The sequence below is a fragment of the Somniosus microcephalus genome, chromosome 27, assembly GCF_052327205.1.
Source record: "Somniosus microcephalus isolate GS21.2 chromosome 27, FLI_Smic_1.0, whole genome shotgun sequence".
NCBI lineage: Eukaryota > Metazoa > Chordata > Chondrichthyes > Squaliformes > Somniosidae > Somniosus > Somniosus microcephalus.
The window spans coordinates 42,455,247-42,474,525 of record NC_141013.1 but is presented as its reverse complement, the minus strand read 5'-3'; the positions used below and the strand labels follow the sequence as shown (position 1 = coordinate 42,474,525).

The window sequence follows — 19,279 nt, the reverse complement described above, 5'->3', positions numbered from 1 at the left end:
TATGGTACTCCATATACTTACAGCAATGGTACGTTTGCTTTTCTGAGAAGCCAGAAGGGAATCTCACTATTCCTGTTCTCTGCTGCACTCTTCAGTTACAAACTCAGTCTATGCTCCAATTCCTGGGCCCAGCCTCAAAACTGACATGTCAGGGAAACTTCAGGTGCAAAGACCTTGCATACTAGTCAAGAATAAAAAGCTAGTATTAGTAAAGGTGACCATGCAGCTATCCTCACCCAGTCTGGCCTATATGTGACTCCAGCCCCACAGCAATGTAGTTGACTCTTAACTGCCCTCTGAAATGGCCTAGCACGCCACCCACTTGTATCAAACTACAAAAAATTACAATAAGAATAAAACCAGACGGATCGACCTAGGCATCAGATTCGGACATGACAATCGACCCAGTCGACCCTACAATGTCCTCCTCGCTAACATCTGGGGACTTGTGCCAAAATCAAACAACACCCTGACATAGTCAAGCAACAGCCTGACATAGTCATACTCACAGAATCATAGCTATCAGACAACATCCTTTGTTATGTCCTGTCCCACGGGCAGGAAAGACCCACTGGAGGTTGCAGCACAGTGGTATACAATCGAGAGGGAGTGGCCCTGGGAGTCCTCAACATTTACTCCGGACCCCATGAAGTCTCATGGCACCAGGTCAAACATGGGCAAGGAAACTTCCTGCTAATTACCACCTACCACCATCCCTCAGCTGATGAATCAGTTCTCCTCCCTGTTGAACACCACTTGGAAGAAGCACCGAGAGTAGCAAGGGCACAAGATGTGCTTTGGGTAGGTGACTTCAATGTCCATCACCAAAAGTGGCTCGACAGCACCAATACTGACCGAGTTGACCAAGTCCTGAAGGACATAGCTGCCAGACTGGGCCTGCAGCAGGTGGTGGTGAGAGAACCAACACGAGGGAAAAACCTGCTTGACCTCGTCCTCACCAATCTACCTGTCACAGATGCATCTGTCCATGACCGTATTGGTAGGAGTGATCACCGCACAGTCCTTGTGGAGGTGAAGTCCTGTCTTCACACTGAGGACACCCTCTGTTGTGTTGTGTGGTACTACCACTGTTCTAAATGGGATAGATTCAGAACAGATCTAGCAGCTCAAAACTGGGCATCTATGAGGGGCTGTGGGTCATCAGCAGCAGCATAATTGTATTCCACCACAATCTGTAACATCATGGCCTGGCATATCCCTCACTCTACCATTACCATCAAGCCAAGTGACCAACTCTGGTTCAATGAGGAGTGTAGAAGAGCATGACAGGAGAATCACCAGGCGTAACTGAAAATGAGGTGCCAACCTGGGGAAGCTGCAACACAGGACTACATGCATGCTAAACAGCAGAGGCAGCATGCTGTAGATAGAGTCAAGCAATCCCACAACCAATAGATCAGCTCAAACAAACGGGAGGATGAGGCTCCATGAATATCCCCATCCTCAACAATGGTGAAGCCCAGCATGTGAGGGCAAAAGACAAGGTTGAAGCATTTGCAACCATCTTCAGCCAGAAGTGCCGAGTGGATGATCCATCTCGGCCTCCTCCTGAGGTCCCCACCATCACAGATGCCAGTCTTCAGCCAATTTGATTCACTCCACCTGATATCAAGAAACAGCTGAGCGCACTAGATACAGCAAAGACTATGGGTCCTGACAACATCCTGGCTATAGTGCTGAAGACATGTGCTCCACAACTAGCTGTGCTTCTAGCCAAGCTGTTCCAGTACAGCTACAACACTGGCATCTACCCGACAGAGTGGAAAATTTCCCAGATGTGCCCTGTCAACAAAAAGCAGGAGAAATTCAATCCGGCCAATTACCACCCCATCAGCCTACTCTCAACCATGAACAAAGTGATGGAAGGTGTCATCGACAGTGCTATCAAGCGGCACATGCTCATCAATAATCTGCTCACCGATGCTGTTTAGGTTCCACCAAGACCACTCGGCTCCCGACTTCATTACAGCCTTGGTCCAAACATTAACAAAAGAGCTGAATTCCTGAGGTGAGGTGAGGTGAGAGTTACTGCCCTTAACATCAAGGCAGCATTTGACCGAGTGTGGCGTGTGGCATCAAGAAGCCCTAGTAAAATTGATGTCAATGGGAAAATGGGGGAAAACTCTCCAGTGGCTGGAGTCATATCTAGCACAAAGGAAGATGGTTGTGGTTGCTGGAGGCCAATCATCTCAGCCCCAGGACCTCGCTGCAGGAGTTCTTCAGGGCAGTATCCTAGGACCAGCCATTTTCAGCTGCTTCATCAATGACCTTCCCTCCAGCATAAGGTCAGAAGTGGGGATGCTCGCTGATGATTGTACAGTGTTCAGTTCCATTCGCAATTTCTCAGATAATGAAGCAGTCCATGCCCGCACGCAGCAAGACCTGGACAACAGCCTGGCTTGAGCTGATCAGTGGCAAGTAACATTCCCACCACACAAGTGCCAGTCCATGATTTCCCCTTGACATTCAATGGCATTAACACTGTCGAATCCCCCACCATCAATATCCTGGAGGTCACCATTGACCAGAAACTTAACTAGACCAGCCACATAAATACTGTGGCTACTAGAGTAGGTCAGAGGCTGGGTATTCACAACAAAATAGATGACTTAATAGCACAGATAGAAATGAACAGATTTGATCTAATAGCCATGAGAGAGACGTGGTTGCAAAGTGGCCAAGTGTGGTAAACCACTGTTATTGTTGTTCACCGTTGTTGTTGTTGCACACTGTTGTATCTATGCATGCCTCTGCTGGCTCCGCCCCTGGCTCCACCCACAGGCCCAGGTATAAAGGTGACTGCTCTGCAGCCCCCTGCCTTCTTGGAACCCAGTCAACCACGAGAGGCATGCTCTGTTCTTTGCTAATAAAAGCCTTTTAGTTACTCTCCTAACTCTCCGTCTTTTATGAGTAATTGATAGCGCATCAATTTTATTAGCAAAAACAAAATGTTGGCACCAAACGCTGAGCAGCAGGCTGCTGCACCAAACACTGAGCAGCAGGCGCTGCAGCAAACGACGGCACCAAACGCTGAGCAGCAGGCGCTGCTGCATGCCCTCAGACCAACATGCCTGGCCCTAGACCCTCAAGAGGCGGGTTCGTCTACCAAGTTCGCACAATGGCTGCGTTGCTTCGAAGCTTACCTGGAAGCCTCAGCCGTGACACTAGATGGAAACAAACTAAAAATCCTGGCCTCCAAGGTGGGCCACCAAGTCTACACGCTCATCCAGGACGCGACTACCTACACGGCGGCTATCGATCTGCTAAAAGGACAATACACACGCCCGGTAAATACGGTTTATGCCAGACACCTCCTGAGATCCCGCAAACAGCAGTCCGGGGAATCGGTGGAGGCATTCCTACAGGCACTACAGATACTCGGCCAAGCCTGCGATTGTAAAGAGGTATCGGCCGCGACACACGCGGAGGGAATTATCCAAGATGCCTTCGTTGCGGGCCTCAAATCCGACTACTCCCGGCAGAGACTGCTGGAGAAGGGCGAAATCGATCTGAAGAAGGCAGTGTCCCTCGCGCTCTCGCTAGACGCGGCCCACCGGAATATGGACGCATTCTCCCCTAACCGCTCCGCACCGTGGACGCCGCAACCTTGGGTCATGGGACCGCCACCCCCGGCACCAACTGCTGCAGCGATGTCCAAGGGCCCGAAATGTTACTTTTGTGGCCAGGCAAAACACCCCAGAGCACGCTGCCCGGCGAAAAACGCTACCTATCTGGCTGCGGGAAGAAAGGACACTACGTCAGCGCCTGCAAAGGTAAAACCGCTAACGCCAGCAGCGCCGCGTGTGAACCGTGGGGGCAGCCATCTTGTCCGCCATCTTGGACACCTCCAGCTGCGTGGGGATCGGGATCATGGGCGCAGCCATTTTGTCCACCATCTTGGACGCCTCTAACTCCAATCGCGGGTGACCCGGACTCAACCACCGCCTCGTCTGACGACCACAGCGACTCGCTCGACCATACGCTGGCCTCCGTGACGCTGGACCAATCTCTTCCCTCACCAACTGTCCAGGTCCATGATGGACATTACGGTAAACGGCCGCACCACTACCTGCCTTTTCGACAGCGGGAGCACGGAGAGCTTTATCCACCCCGACACGGTGTGCCGTTACTCTCTCCCGGTCCTGCCAACGCGCCATCGGATCTCTATGGCTTCCAAATCCCATTCAGCAGACGTCGGTGGCTACTGTGTAGTGACCCTTTCAGTAAGGGGCACAGAATACAAAAATTTTAAACTTCTTGTCCTGCCCCATCTCTGCGCTGCCGTTCTACTGGGGTTGGATTTTCGGTGCCACCTTAAAAGTGTCACATTAGCGTACGGCGGACCCCTCCCCCCACTCACAGTCTGCAACCAGCAGCTTTTAAATCGCCCGCCGCACACCATTTGCAGCCTCTCCACGCTTAAAGTCTACCCCCCCCCTCCTTGTTCGCTAACCTCACCCGCGACTGTAAGCCCATCGCTACCAAAAGCAGGCGGTACAGTGCCGGGGATAGGAGCTTCATTAAATCCGAAGTAGCAAGACTCCTGAAGGAAGGGATTATTGAGGGTAGCACTAGCCCATGGCGAGCACAAGTGGTGGTAGTGAAGACTGGCGAAAAACAGCGCCTAGTTATTGACTACAGCCAGACGATCAATCGCTACACCCAGTTAGATGCATACCCACTCCCCCGCATATCTGACATGGTCAATCAGATAGCACAATACCGGGTGTTCTCGACGATTGATCTGAAGTCGGCATACCACCAGCTCCCCATCAGGGCTGAGGACCGCCAGTACACAGCTTTTGAAGCTGACGGTCGTCTCTACCACTTCCTCCGAGTCCCCTTCGGCGTCACCAACGGGGTTTCGGTCTTCCAAAGGGAGATGGACCGAATGGTTGACCAGAACGCGCTGCAGGCCACCTTCCCCTATCTAGACAACGTCACTATCTGCGGCCACGACCAGCAGGACCATGATGTTAACCTAGAGAAATTCCTCCGTACGGCCCAGCGGCTGAATCTAACATACAACAAGGACAAATGTATGTTTCGCACCACGCGCCTCGCCATTCTTGGCTGCGTAGTGGAGAACGGAGTCATCGGCCCCGACCCCGACAGAATGCGCCCCCACTGCCAAAAAGCACTGAAGAGATGCCTAGGGTTTTTCTCTTACTATGCTCAGTGGGTGCCCAACTATGCGGACAAAGCCAGACCCCTCATCAAGTCCACCTCCTTCCCCCTGACAGCAGAGGCATGTGCAGCCTTCACTCTCATAAAAAAAGCTATTGCGAAGGCCACAATGCACGCAGTGGATGAGTCCATCCCTTTCCAAGTGGAGAGCGACTCATCCGACTTCGCCCTAGCAGCAACCCATAACCAGGCGGGGAGACCCGTGGCCTTTTTCTCAAGGACCCTCCAGGGCCCCGAGATTCGACACTCCTCTGTCGAAAAGGAGGCCCAGGCCATTGTGGAAGCGGTGCGACATTGGAGGCATTACCTGGCCGGAATACGATTTACCCTGCTCACTGACCAGCGTTCAGTAGCTTTTATGTTTAATAATAACCAGAGGGGCAAAATCAAGAACGACAAGATCTTGAGGTGGAGAATTGAACTCTCCACCTACAATTACGATATCTTGTACCGGCCCGGGAAACTCAATGAGCCCCCAGATGCCCTATCACGTGGTACATGCGCCAACGCGCAGGTCGATAGACTGCAGACCCTCCACAATGACCTCTGCCACCCGGGGGTCACCAGGTTCTTCCATTTCATCAAATCCCGTAACCTGCCCTACTCCATCGAGGAGGTCAGGACCATGACCAGGAACTGCCAAATCTGTGCCGAGTGCAAACCGCATTTTTATAGGCCAGACAGAGCAAGCCTGATCAAGGCCACTCGCCCCTTCGAGCGCCTGAGCGTCGATTTTAAAGGGCCCCTCCCCTCCTCTGACCGCAACGTGTACTTCCTCAACATAATTGATGAGTACTCCCGTTTCCCGTTTGCCATCCCGTGCCCGGACATGACCAGTACCACGGTCATTAAATGTCTGAATGACCTTTTCGCCTTGTTCGGCTTCCCTAGCTATATCCATAGCGACCGGGGCTCATCCTTTATGAGCGACGAACTCCGTCAGTACCTGCTCACGAGAGGTATTGCTACAAGCAGAACCACCAGCTACAACCCCCGGGGGAACGGCCAGGTGGAAAGAGAGAACGCGACGGTTTGGAAGGCCGTCCTCTTAAACTTAAAATCTAAGGGCCTTCCGACCTCTCGCTGGCAGGAGGTCCTCCCTGCGGCGCTCCACTCCATTCGGTCACTGCTTTGTACGGCCACCAATGCCACCCCCCATGAAAAAATGTTCACTTTCCCCAGGAAGTCCACATCGGGGACCTCGCTACCGACATGGCTGACGTCTCCAGGACCCGTCCTACTGCGGAAGCACGTGAGGTCCCATAAAACGGACCCCCTGATCGAGAGGGTGAGCCTCCTCCACGCCAACCCCCAGTATGCTTACGTGGCGTACCCGGACGGGCGGGAGGACACAGTCTCCATACGAGACCTCGCACCTTCGGGTGCCCCTGAAACACTACCATTGCGGGAGGACACAGTCTCCATACGAGACCTCGCACCTTCGGGTGCCCCTGAAACACTACCATTGCGGGAGGACACAGTCTCCATACGAGACCTCGCACCTTCGGGTGCCCCTGAAATACTACCATTGCCATCCACCACTACCCACAACCCAACCCCGGTAGACGGCATGCCGCAGCCCCAGGACCCGTCATTGACCACCCAACCACTCAATGAGACGCCAGATTCAACGTTGGATGCTGCACCATCACCGCCGCCACCACGACGATCAGGACGGCATACAAGGCCACCTGATAGACTTACTTACACGAACCTTTAGTACACTTCACCCCGCCGGACTCAATTTTAAACAAGGGGTGAATGTGGTAAACCACTGTTATTGTTGTTCACCGTTGTTGCACACTGTTGTATCTATGCATGCCTCAGCATGCCTCTGCTGGCTCCGCCCCTGGCTCCACCCACAGGCCCAGGTATAAAGGTGACTGCTCTGCAGCCCCCTGCCTTCTTGGAACCCAGTCAACCACGAGAGGCATGCTCTCTTCTTTGCTAATAAAAGCCTTTTAGTTACTCTCCTAACTCTCTGTCTTTTATGAGTAATTGATAGCGCATCACCAAGATTGGGAACTAAATATTCCAGAATACTTAACTTTTAGAAGAGATAGGCAAAATGGAAAAGGAGATGGTGTAGCCCTGATAATAAAGGATGGGATAAAGACAGTAGAGAGAAAGGATCTTAGCTCCGAAAATCAAGTAGTAGATTCAGTTTAGGTGGAGCTAAGAAACAGCAAGGGTCAGAAAACATTGGTGGGAGTTGTTTATAGGCCCCCAAACAGTAGTTGTAATAGGGCAGAGTATAAATCAGGAATTTAGAGGTGCATGTAACAAGGGTAATACAGTAATCATGGGGGACTTCAATCTACATATACATTGGGCAAACCAAATTTGCAGTACTAGTGTGGCAGACAAATTCATGGGATGTATGCAAGATAGTTTTCTAGATCAGTATGTTGAGGAACCAACTAGAGAACAGGCTATTTTAGATCTAGTATTATGCAATGAGAAAGGGTTAATTAATAACCTTGTAGTAAAGGGGCCTTTAGGGAAGAGTGACCATAATATGTTAGAATTTTTTATTGAGTTTGAAAGTGACTTCGTTAAATCCAAAACTAGGGCCTTAAATCTAAACAAAGCAAACTACGTAGGTATGAGGGGCGAGTTGGGTACGGTAGATTGGGAAACTGCATTAAAAGGTATGATGGTGTTCAAACAATGGCTAGCATTTAAAGAATTAATACATCATTTACAACAAATGTATATTCCTTTAAGGCACAAAAATCCCACAGGAAAAGTGGTCCAACCGTGGTTAACGAGAAGTTGAAGATAGTATTAGATCAAAGGAAGAGGCTTACAATGCTGCCAAAAAGGGTAGTAAGCCTGAGGATTGGGAGGATTTTAAAATTCAGGAAAGGAGGACCAAGAAATTGATAAAGAAAGGGAAAATAGAATATGAGAGTAAACTAGCGAGAGACATAAAAACAGACTGTAAAAGCATCTATAGGTATGTAACATAGAAACATAGAAGTTAGGAGCAGGAGTAGGCCATTCGGCCCCTCGAGCCTGCTCCGCCATTCAATGCGATCATGGCTGATCATCCAAATTCAGTACCCGGTCCCTGCTTTCTCCCCATACCCCTTAATCACTTTAGCCTTAAGAAATATATCCAACTCCTTCTTGAATATATTTAATGAATTGGGCTCCACCGCCTTCTGTGGTAGAGAGTTCCACAGGTTCACCACTCTCTGGGTGAAGAAATTCCTCCTCATTTCTGTCCTAAATGGCCTACCCTTTATCCTTAGACTGTGTCCCCTGGTTCTGGACTCCCCGACCATCGGGAACATCCTTCCTGCATCTAGTCTGTCCAGTCCTGTCAGAATTTTATAAGTTTCAATGAGATCACCTCTCATTCTTCTAAACTCCAGCGAGTACAAGTCCAATCGACCCAATCTCTCCTCATACGTCATTCCTGCCATCCCAGGTATCAGCCTGGCGAATCTTCGCTGAACTCCTTCCATGGCAAGAACATCCTTCCTCAGATAAAGCGACCAAAACTGCACACAATACTCAAGATGTGGTCTCACCAAGGCCCTGTACAACTGCAGCAAGGCATCCTTGTTCCTGTACTCAAACCCTCTCGCTACGAAAACCAACATACCATTTGCCTTCTTAACCGCCTGCTGCACCTGCATGCTTACCTTCAGCGACTGGTACACAAGGAGACCCAGGTCTCGTTGCACTTCCCCTTCTCCCAATCTATTGCCATTTAGATAATCTGCCTTCCTGTTTTTGCCACCAAAGTGGATAACCTCACATTTATCCACATTATATTGCATCTGCCATGTTTCTGCCCAATCACCCAACATGTCCAAATCATCCTGGAGTTTCTCGACATCCTCCTCACAGCACACGCGCCCACCCAGCTTTGTGTCGTCTGCAAATTTGGAGATATTACATCTAGTTCCCTTGTCCAGATCATTAATATATATTGTGAATAGCTGGGGTCCAAGGACCGATCCCTGCGGTACCCTACTAGTCACTGCCTGCCATTCGGAAAAAGACCCGTTTATTCCAACTCTTTGCTTTCTCTCTGCCAACCAGTTCTCTATCCAAGTCAATACCTTGCCCCCAATCCCATGTGCCTTAATTTTGCACGCTAATCTCTTATGCGGGACCTTATCGAAGGCCTTCTAAAAGTCCAGATACACCACATCCACTGGTTCTCCCTTATCTATTTTACCAGTTACATCCTCAAAAAATTCCAGTAGATTAGTCAAGCACGATTTACCTTTTCTGAATCCATGTTGACTTTGTCCGATCCTGTCACTGTTTTCCAAGTGCTCTGCTATTACATCTTTTATAATGGACTCTAGCATTTTCCCACTACCGATGTCAGGCTTACCGGCCTGTAATTCCCCGTTTTCTCTCTACCACCTTTTTTGAATAGTGGGGTAACATTAGCTACCTTCCAATCCATGGGTACTGTTCCAGATTCCATTGAATGTTGGAAGATGATCAGCAATGCATCTACTATTTCTCGGGCCACTTCTTTAAGTACCCTAGGATGTAGATGATCAGGCCCTGGGGATTTATCGGCCTTCAGTCCCATCAATTTCCCTAACACCATTTCCCTACAAATACTGATTTCTTTCAGTTCCACCCTTTCATCAGACCCTATGTTCCCCGGCATCTCTGGGAGGTTATTTGTGTCCTCCTTTGTGAAGACAGAACCAAAGTATGTATTTAGTTGGTCTGCCATTTCTTTGTTCCCCATTATAAATTCCCCTGATTCTGACTGCAAGGGACCTATGCTTGACTTCACCAATCTTTTTCTCTTCACATATCTATAAAAGCTTTTACACTCAGTTTTTATGTTCCCTGCAAGCTTACTCTCATATTCTATTTTCCCCCTCTTAATTAATCCCTTTGTCCTCCTTTGTTGAATCCTAAACTGCTCCCAATCCTCAGGATTATTGCTTTTTCTGGCCAATTTATATGTCCTCTCCTTGGATCTTATGCTATCCCTAATTTCCCTTGTTAGCCATGGTTGAGTCACCCTTTTTGTTTTATTTTTATGCCAAACTGGGATGAACATTTTCTGTAGTTCATCTATGCGGTCTTTGAATGTTTGCCATTGTCTATCCGCCATCAACCCTTTGAGTGACATTCCCCAATCAATCCTACCCAACTCGCGCCTCAGACCATCGTAGTTTCCTTTATTTAAATTGAGGACCCTTGTCTCTGAGTCAACTGCTTCATTCTCCATCTTAATGAAGAATTCTATCATATTATGATCGCTCCGACCCAAGGGGCCTCGTACAACAAGATTGCTAATTACTCCTTTCTCGTTACATAATACCCAGTCTAAGATGGCCTGATCTCTGGTTGGTTCCTCGACATATTGGTCCAGGAAACCATCCCGTAAACACTCCAGGAATTCCTCCTCCACAGTATTGTTACTAATTTGGTTAGCCCAATCTATATGTAGATTAAAGTCACCCATGATGACTGCTGTGTCCTTATTGCACGCTTCTTTAATTTCCCTTTTAATGCCATCCCCAACCTCCGCCTTACTGTTTGGAGGTCTATATACCACTCCCACTAACGTTTTCTGCCCCTTGGTATTTCTCAATTCTACCCATACAGATTCCACATCATCAGAGCTAATATCCTTCCTTACAATTGTGTTAATCCCTTCTTTAACCAGTAATGCTACCCCACCTCCCTTTGATTTTTGCCTATCTTTGCTGAATATCGAATACCCCTGGATGTTGAGTTCCCAGCCTTGGCCATCCTTGAGCCACGTTTCCGTAATCCCAACCAAATCATATTCGTTTACCTCTATTTGCGCAGCCAATTCATCCACCTTATTACGAATGTTCCTCGCATTAAGACACAAAGCCTTAGGAAGAGATTAGCAAAAGTAAATGTGGGTTCCTTACAGGCTGAGACAGAAGTTGTTATAATGGGGAATAAGGAAATGGCAGAGAAATTAAACAAATACTTTGGGCTGGATTTTCATTGAGGACAGGTAGTTAACCGGCAGTTTTTAGCCTCATCCCTATTTTCATTGTTGAAATGTGGGATTCCCAACGGCTCCAAACCACGCCAAGTTAGCGGGTAGGAGGCGGGACTACAACTTTCGGGGTTTAGTCCCGCCTCCATCAGGTAATAGCCAACCCACGTGATTTTGACTTGATTGACCTTGTTGAGCCCGCCTAGCGGGCTCAGCAGGCAAATTAAGGGCCACCCGGCACAGGTGACATCACAGATTGTTATTTCATCTGTCAAGACCTTTTGACAGATGAAATATCAGTGTCCGACAGCTGTTTGAAGCTGTCAAACACTGACAATCTGTACTCCAAGTTAATTCCTTCCTGTCAGGATGATTTAGCGATCTCCCCGGAACAGAAAGCTGAATGCTGGAACTTTTGACAGATCGCGGCCATTCTGCTTTCTGTGCTGCTGAGATGAGGGACTCCCGAGACCTGAGGAAAGGAAGGCTGTAAAGGTATGTAAATATAAGTAAAACTTCTTTAAACACTTTAAACACACCAAACACACTTACCTCTGCACTCTTGCACCGATCACTCACCTGAACACCGGACATCTCGACCCCTCCAAGCCCTTCATCCCGACAGCTCGCCTCGCTAACTTGGCGTGGTTTGGAGCTGTCGGGAATCCCACATTTCAAAAATGAAAATAGGGATTAGGCTAAAAAACTGCCTGTTAACAGGCAGTTAATTGGCACTAATCCCCTTCCCGCCTCGGTGAGGCGGGTCCCAGTGCGGGTCGGGTACCTGCCTCCTTTGAAATTGGCATGGAGGTGGGTTGGGTGCGGGATGGGTTTGGGACCCCCAATTTCAGGATTTTAACCCCCACATGCCTCCAATCCCGCCTCAACGGCCCAATGAAAATCCTGCCCTTTGTGTCTGTCTTCATGGAAGAAGATGCAAAAACTTCCCGGAAATAGTGGAGAACCAAGGGTCTAGCAAGAATGAGGAACTGAAAGAAACTAGTATTAGTAAAAAAAAATAGTACTGGAGAAATTAATGGGACTGAAAGCCGATAAATCCCCTGGACCAGATGGCCAACATCCTAGGGTTTTGAAAGAGGTGGCTATAAAGATAGTGGATGCATTTGGTTGTCATTTTCCAAAATTCCATAGATTATGGAACGGTTCCCATGGATTGTAAGGTAGCAAATGTAACCCCACTACTTAAGAAAGGAGGAAGAGAGAAAATGGGGAACTACAGACTAGTTAGCCTGACATCAGTAGTAGGGAAAATGCTAGAATCTATTATTAAGGACGTGGTAACAGGGCACTTAGAAAGTAATAATAGGATTGGGCAGAATCAGCACGGATTTATGAAAGGGAAATCGTGTTTGACAAATCTGTTCGAGTTTTTTGAGGTTGTAACTAGCAGAATAGATAAGGTGGAACTAATGGATGTGGTGTATTTGGATTTTCAGAAGGCATTCGATAAGGTGCCACACAAGAGGTTATTAAACAAAATTAGGACTCATGAGATTGGGGTAATATACTAGCATGGATTGAGGATTGGTTAACGGACAGAAACCAGAGAGTAGGAAAAAACAGGTCATTTTGGGTTGGCAGGCTGCAACTAGTGGGGTACTGCAAGGATCAGTGCTTGGGCCTCAGCTACTCACAATACATCAATGGATGAGGGGACCAAATGTAATATATCCAAGTTTGCTGCTGATACAAAGCTGGGTGGGAATGTAAGTTGTGAGGAGGATGCAAAGAGGCTTCAAGGGGATGTAGTCAGGCTAAGTGAATGGGCAAGAACATGGCAAATGGAATATAATGTGGAGAAATGTGAAGTTATCCACTTTGGTAGGAAAAATAGAAAAGTAGAGTGACGTAAGAAAACTACTGGGCACTTGGTCTAAGCGTTAAACAAAGCTTTAATCAACTGTTTTAAAACATGGAGATCTACTTGTGTCCTTCACGAGTTCCTGTAAAAGAATGTACTGAGCAAACTGGGCCCGTGCCCGAGTATTTATACTCTCATAACATAAGAAATAGGAGCAGGAGTAGGCCAATCGGCCCCTCGAGCCTGCTCCACCATTCAATAAGATCATGGCTGATCTGATCCTAACCTCAAATCTTCTATCACTCTCCATCCCACCCGAGCCCATGTGATCTCCCGGGAGAGGCGAAAAACCAGGTAAAAAACCCAATGGCCAATTTGGGAGAAAAAATTTGGGAAATTCCTCTCCAACCCATCTAGGTGATCGAAATTCTTCCAGGAGATCACTCTGTCCCTATATTTTCTATAGTACTTACCTTCTGTAAAGGCGATCTCCACCCCAGCCAGGAACAGGAATAAAACCATCTCCTGAAATCTAACTCAGAATTAGAACACAAGAAGTAGGAGCAGAACCAGGCTACACAGCCCCTGGGCCCACTCCACTACCCACAGGGCCATGACCATTCCGAACCTAGACTCATGTCCAATTTCCTGCCCGCTCCCCATAACCCTTAATTCCCTTTACTTCTAGGAATCTATCTATTTCTGTTTTAAATGTATTTAATGATGTAGCTTCCACAGCTTTCTGGGGCAGCACATTCCACAAACCTACCACCCTCTGAGTGAAGAAGTTTCTCCTCATCTCAGTTTTGAAAGAGCAGCCCCTTATTCTAAGATTATGCCCCCTAGTTCTAGTTTCACCCATCATTGGGAACATCCTCACCGCATCCACCCGATCAAGCCCCTTCACAATCTTATATGTTTCAATAAGATCGCCTCTCATTCTTCTGAACACCAATGAGTAGAGTCCCAATCTACTCAACCTCTCCTCATATGACCACCCCCTCATCCCCGGGATTAACCGAGTGAACCTTCTTTGTACTGACTCGAGAGCAAGTATGTCTTTTCTTAAGTATGGACACCAAAACTGTATGCAGTATTCCAGGTGCGGTCTCACCAATACCTTGTATAACTGCAGCAATACCTCCCTGTTTTTATATTCTACCCCCCTAGCAATAAAAGCCAACATTCCATTGGCCTTCTTGATCACTTGCTGCACCTGCATACTAACTTTTTGAGTTCCGTGCACCAGGACCCCCAGATCCCTTTGTACTACAGTACTTTCCAGTTTCTTGCCATTAAGATAATAACTTGCTCTATGATTTTTCCTGCCAAAGTGCATAACCTCACACTTTCCAGTATTGTATTCCATCTGCCAAATCTCTGCCCACTTACTTAGCCTGTCTATGTCCCTTTGCAGGTTTTTTATGTCCTCTTCACTCACTACTTTCCCTCCCATCTTTGTATCATCTGCAAACTTTGATATGTTACACTCGGTCCCCTCCTCCAAATCGTTAATATAGATTGTAAAGAGTTGGGGACCCAGCACTGACCCCTACGGAACACCACCAGTTACTGATTGCCAGTCTGAGAACGAACCATTTACCCCAACTCTCTGCTTTCTGTTAGAGAGCCAATCCTCCACCCACGCCAGAATATTACCCCCAATCCCGTGATTTTTTATCTTGAGCAATAATCTTTTGTGTGGCACCTTGTCACATGCCTTTTGGAAGTCTAAATACACTACATCCACTGGTTCCCTTTTATCCACCCTGTATGTTACTTCCTCAAAGAACTCAAGCAAATTTGTCAAACATGACTTCCCCTTCATGAAACCATGCTGAGTTTGTCCTATTAAATTATGTTTATCCAAATGTCCCGTTACTGTCTCCTTAATAATGGACTCTAACATTTTACCAACCACAGATGTTAGGCTAACAGGTCTATAGTTTCCAGCCTTCTGCCTACTACCCTTTTTAAATAAGGGTGTTACATTAGCAGTTTTCCAATCTGCCGGGACCTTTGCTGAGTCCAGGGAGTTTTGGAAAATTATTACCAATGCATCCACAATCCCTACTGCCGCTTCCCTCAAGACCCTAGGATGTAAGCCATCAGGTCCAGGGGATTTATCCACCTTGAGTCCCATTATTTTACCAAGTACCACTTCCTTAGTGATTTTAATCGTATTTAGCTCCTCCCCCCCCCCTAGAGCCCCCTGTTTGTCCAGTGTTGGGATATTCTTAGTGTCCTCTACCGTAAAGACTGATACAAAATATTTGTTCAGCGTTTTTGCCATCTCCATGTTTCCCACCATTAATTTCCCGGTCTCATCCTCTAAGGGACCAACATTTACTTTAGCCACCCTTTTTCTTTTTATATAACTATAGAAACTTTTGCGATCTGTTTTTATATTTTTTGCTAATTTACTTTCATAATCTATCTTCCCTTTCTTAATCAATCTTTTAAGTTATTTTTTGCTGTCTTTTAAAGACTTCCCAATCTTCTATCCTCCCACTAGATTTGGCTACCTTATATGGCCTTGTTTTTAGTTGGATACTATCCTTAATTACTTTACTTAGCCACGGATGGCTATCTTTTCTTTTACACCCTTTTTTCCTCAGTGGAATATATATTTTTTGGAAGTTGTAAAATAACTCCTTAAATGTACACCACTGATCATGTACCATCTTACCCTTTAATCTATTTTCCCAGTCCACTCTAATCAATTCTGCTCTCATACCTTCATAGTCTCCTTTATTCAAGCTCAGCACGCTTGTTTGAGATCCAACCTTCTCACCCTCTAATTGAATATGGAATTCAACCATGTTATGGTCACTCATTCCAAGGGGATCCTTTACTAGGACATTTTTAATTAATCCTGTCTCATTACACAGGACCAAATCTAAGGTTGCTTGCCCCCTGGTCGGTTCAGTTACATACTGCTCAAGAAACCCGTCCCTAATACACTCAATGAACTCATCCTCAAGGCTGCTCTGCCCAATTTGATTTGTCCAGTTAATATGATAGTTAAAATCCCCCATAATTATAGCTGTTCCCTTATTACAAGCCTCAACTATTTCCTGATTAATACGCCGTCCAACAGAGTTGCAACTGTTCGGAGGCCTATAGACTACGCCCACTAGTGTTTTTTTCCCCTTATATTCCTTATCTCCACCCAAACTGTTTCACTATCCTGCTCCTTTGACCCAATATCATTTCTCTGTATTATAGTGATTCCTTCCTTTATTAACATAGCCACCCCACCTCCCCTCCCTTCCTGCCTGTCCTTCCTGATTGTTAAATAACCTGGTATGTTTAATTCCCAGTCATGGTTACCCTGCAGCCATGTTGCTGTAATGGCCACAAGATCATACCCATATGTAGTTATTTGTGCCGTTAACTCATTCATTTTGTTACGAATGCTACGTGCATTCAGATAAAGAACTTTCAAATATGTTTTGTGACACTTAGTTCCTGTTTTTTCCCCTTTTACTACTTTACCTTTTACTCCATACCTTCTGTCCCTTCCTGACACGTTCTGTTTTTTTATTCCCCCACTGCTACCTAAGTCTATGACCTTCTCCGTTGTCATTTCTATTATTTGCTCTCTAGAAACCTCCCCCCCACTAATTAGTTTAAAGCCCTCTCTACAGCCCTAGTTATATGATTCGCCAGGACTCTAGTCCCAGCACTGGCCAAGTGGAGTCCGTCCCAACGGACCAGCTCCCTCCTGTCCCAGTACTGGTGCCAGTGTCCCAAGAAGCAAAACCCATTTCTCCCACACCAGTCTTTGAGCCACGCATTTAACTATTTAATTTTATTTATCCTAGCCAAATTCGCTCGTGGCTCAGGTAATAACCCAGAGATTATTACCCTTGAGGTTCTGTTTTTTAATTTGACCCCTAGCTGCTCATACTCCTTTAACAGAACCGCCTTCCTTGTCCTATCTACGTCGTTTGTCCCAACATGGACCACGACAACTGGATCCTCCCTCTCCCTGGACAGCGCCACCAGAAGACCGCCCAGTATTATTTCAGAAGTCATTTCCACATGAATAACAAGATTCATGTCACAGAGTATTTTTTAAATGGTGAGAGATTGGGAAATGTTGGTGTTCAGAGGGACCTGAGTGTCCTTGTACACGAATCACTGAAAGTTAACATGCAGGTACAGCAAGCAATTAGGAAAGCAAATGGTATGTTGGCCTTTATTACAAGAGGATTTGAGTATAAGAGTAAAGACGTCTTACTGCAATTATACAGGGCCCTGGTGAGACTACACCTGGAGTATTTGTCTCCTTACCTAAGCAAGGATATACTTGCCATAGAGGGAGTGCAACGAAGGTTCACCAGACTGGTTACTGGAATGGGGGGGATTGTCCTATGAGGAGAGATTGAGTAGACTAGGGCTATATTCTCTAGAGTTTAGAAGAATGAGAGGTGATCTCATGAAGCATACAAAATTCTTACAGGGCTTGACAGGGTAGATGCAGGGAGGATGTTTCCCCTGGCTGGGGAGTCTAGAACCAGGGGTCACAGTCTCAGAATAAGGGGTCGGCCATTTAGGACTGAGATGAGGAGAAATTTCTTCACTCAGTGGGTGGTGATTCTTTGGAATTCTCTACCCCAGAGGACTGCGGAGGCTCAGTTGTTGAGTATATTCATGACAGATCGATAAATTTTTGAATATTAAGGGAATCAGGGGATATGGGGGTCGTGCAGAAAAATAGAGATGAGGTAGATCAGCCATGATCTTATTGAATGGTGGAACAGGCTCGAAGGGCCAAATGGCCTACTCCTGCTTCTATTTCTTATGTTCTGTTCTATGGTGAGTGACTCACCTCCTGACACCCTAAAGGGTTTCCACCACCTTCAAGGTACAAGTCAGGAGTAGATGGAATACTCTCTACTTGCCTGGATGAGTGCAACTCCAAAAACACTGAAGAAACTCAACATCACCCAGGACAAAGCAGTCCACTTGATTGGCACCCTATCCACCACCTTAAACGTTCAGGCCCTCCAGCATCGGCGCAACAAGGCTGCAGTGTGTACCTTCTACAAGATGCACTGCAGCAACTCACCAAGGCTTCTATGACAGCAGCTCCCAAACCCGCGACTTCTACCACCTAGAAGGACAAGTGCAACAGGCACATTGGAACACCACCACCTCCAAGTTCCCCTCTCAAGTCATGCACCATCCTGACTTTAATATATCGCCGTTCCTTCATCATCGCTGGGTCAAAATCCTGGAACTCGCTACATAACAGCACTGTGGGAGTACCTTCACCACACAGACTGCAGTGTTTCAAGATGGCGGCTCACCACCACCTCCTCAAGGGCATTTAGGGATGGGCAATAACTGGTGGCCTTGCCAGCAATGCCCACATCCCATGAATGAATAAAAGAGAGAATTATTAATATTGGGATTAATGGATTAAGTGATTTTGATGAAGAAAAGAACAGCTTTTTAAACGTCCTCTGTAGTCTAAGTAGTCAATTAAAATATTTGTATGTGTTTCTGAAATGCAGACAAACAGGTACCAGTCTGGACATTAATGATAGATTTTTCACAAAACTGTTCAGGAATTCAAATTTAAAGACATGAATAAATGCAGAAAGTGATATTTTAATAGTGTGCTGGTGTGTAATTATTGTTGCAGCTGTTCGGGGAGAAATCAGTAATCATTTAGAAGTTTGAATTTGGCTGGAAATGATGGTGTTTCCTGAAATGTAAGCAGCTGCCGAACCACTTCTGCCTTCTGTAGTACGGCTAATTTAAATAAGTGCTGTTGTGATTTGTTTTTTCCCATTGTGCTTATGTTCTGTGTTACAGGCAACTCCAGCAGCAACAACAAGCTGAGCTTGAAGTCGGTCCAAGAGAAGGTCTACCTTCCTATGACCCTTCCCAGGTAACGCATACAAAGAAATTACATTCTCACAAGCAATACTTCAAAGGTGGCCTCGCCCATGGCATGAGATTGTATATTTTTCCTGAGGATGCACGATTTTACAATTCAAAAAATGAATAAACAAAATAGAAAACGTATCTGCTGATTAGATCAAAGCCTGCACTTCAGAAAGAATTGATGGTATAATAGGCTTTATGTCACTGTTTATTTAAAAGGTCCCTGTTTCAACTGTATCTGCCGGTGTCCAAGAGCATGGGAAATCAATAGACAAAACGGACCCGCTGTTTTCTCAAGAGAGAGACCCCAGGTTCACCGACATCTATACTGGTATTTCACCTGGTGAGTTGAATTATGATCTTTGTGTCAGTGATAG

General features: G+C 46.6%; 1 protein-coding gene across 12 annotated transcripts in view; it reads left to right on the top strand.

Moving 5' to 3' along the window:
- Positions 1–19,279, top strand: part of arnt2 (aryl-hydrocarbon receptor nuclear translocator 2) — a 715,479-nt gene that overhangs the window by 522,864 nt on the left and 173,336 nt on the right. For all 12 annotated transcript variants that reach the window (XM_085968885.1, XM_085968886.1, XM_085968889.1 and 9 more), the window contains 2 exons: positions 18,831–18,906; positions 19,122–19,245. In XM_085968885.1, the coding sequence (XP_085825011.1) occupies positions 18,831–18,906; positions 19,122–19,245 (200 nt within the window). The remainder of the gene's footprint in view (positions 1–18,830; positions 18,907–19,121; positions 19,246–19,279) is intronic.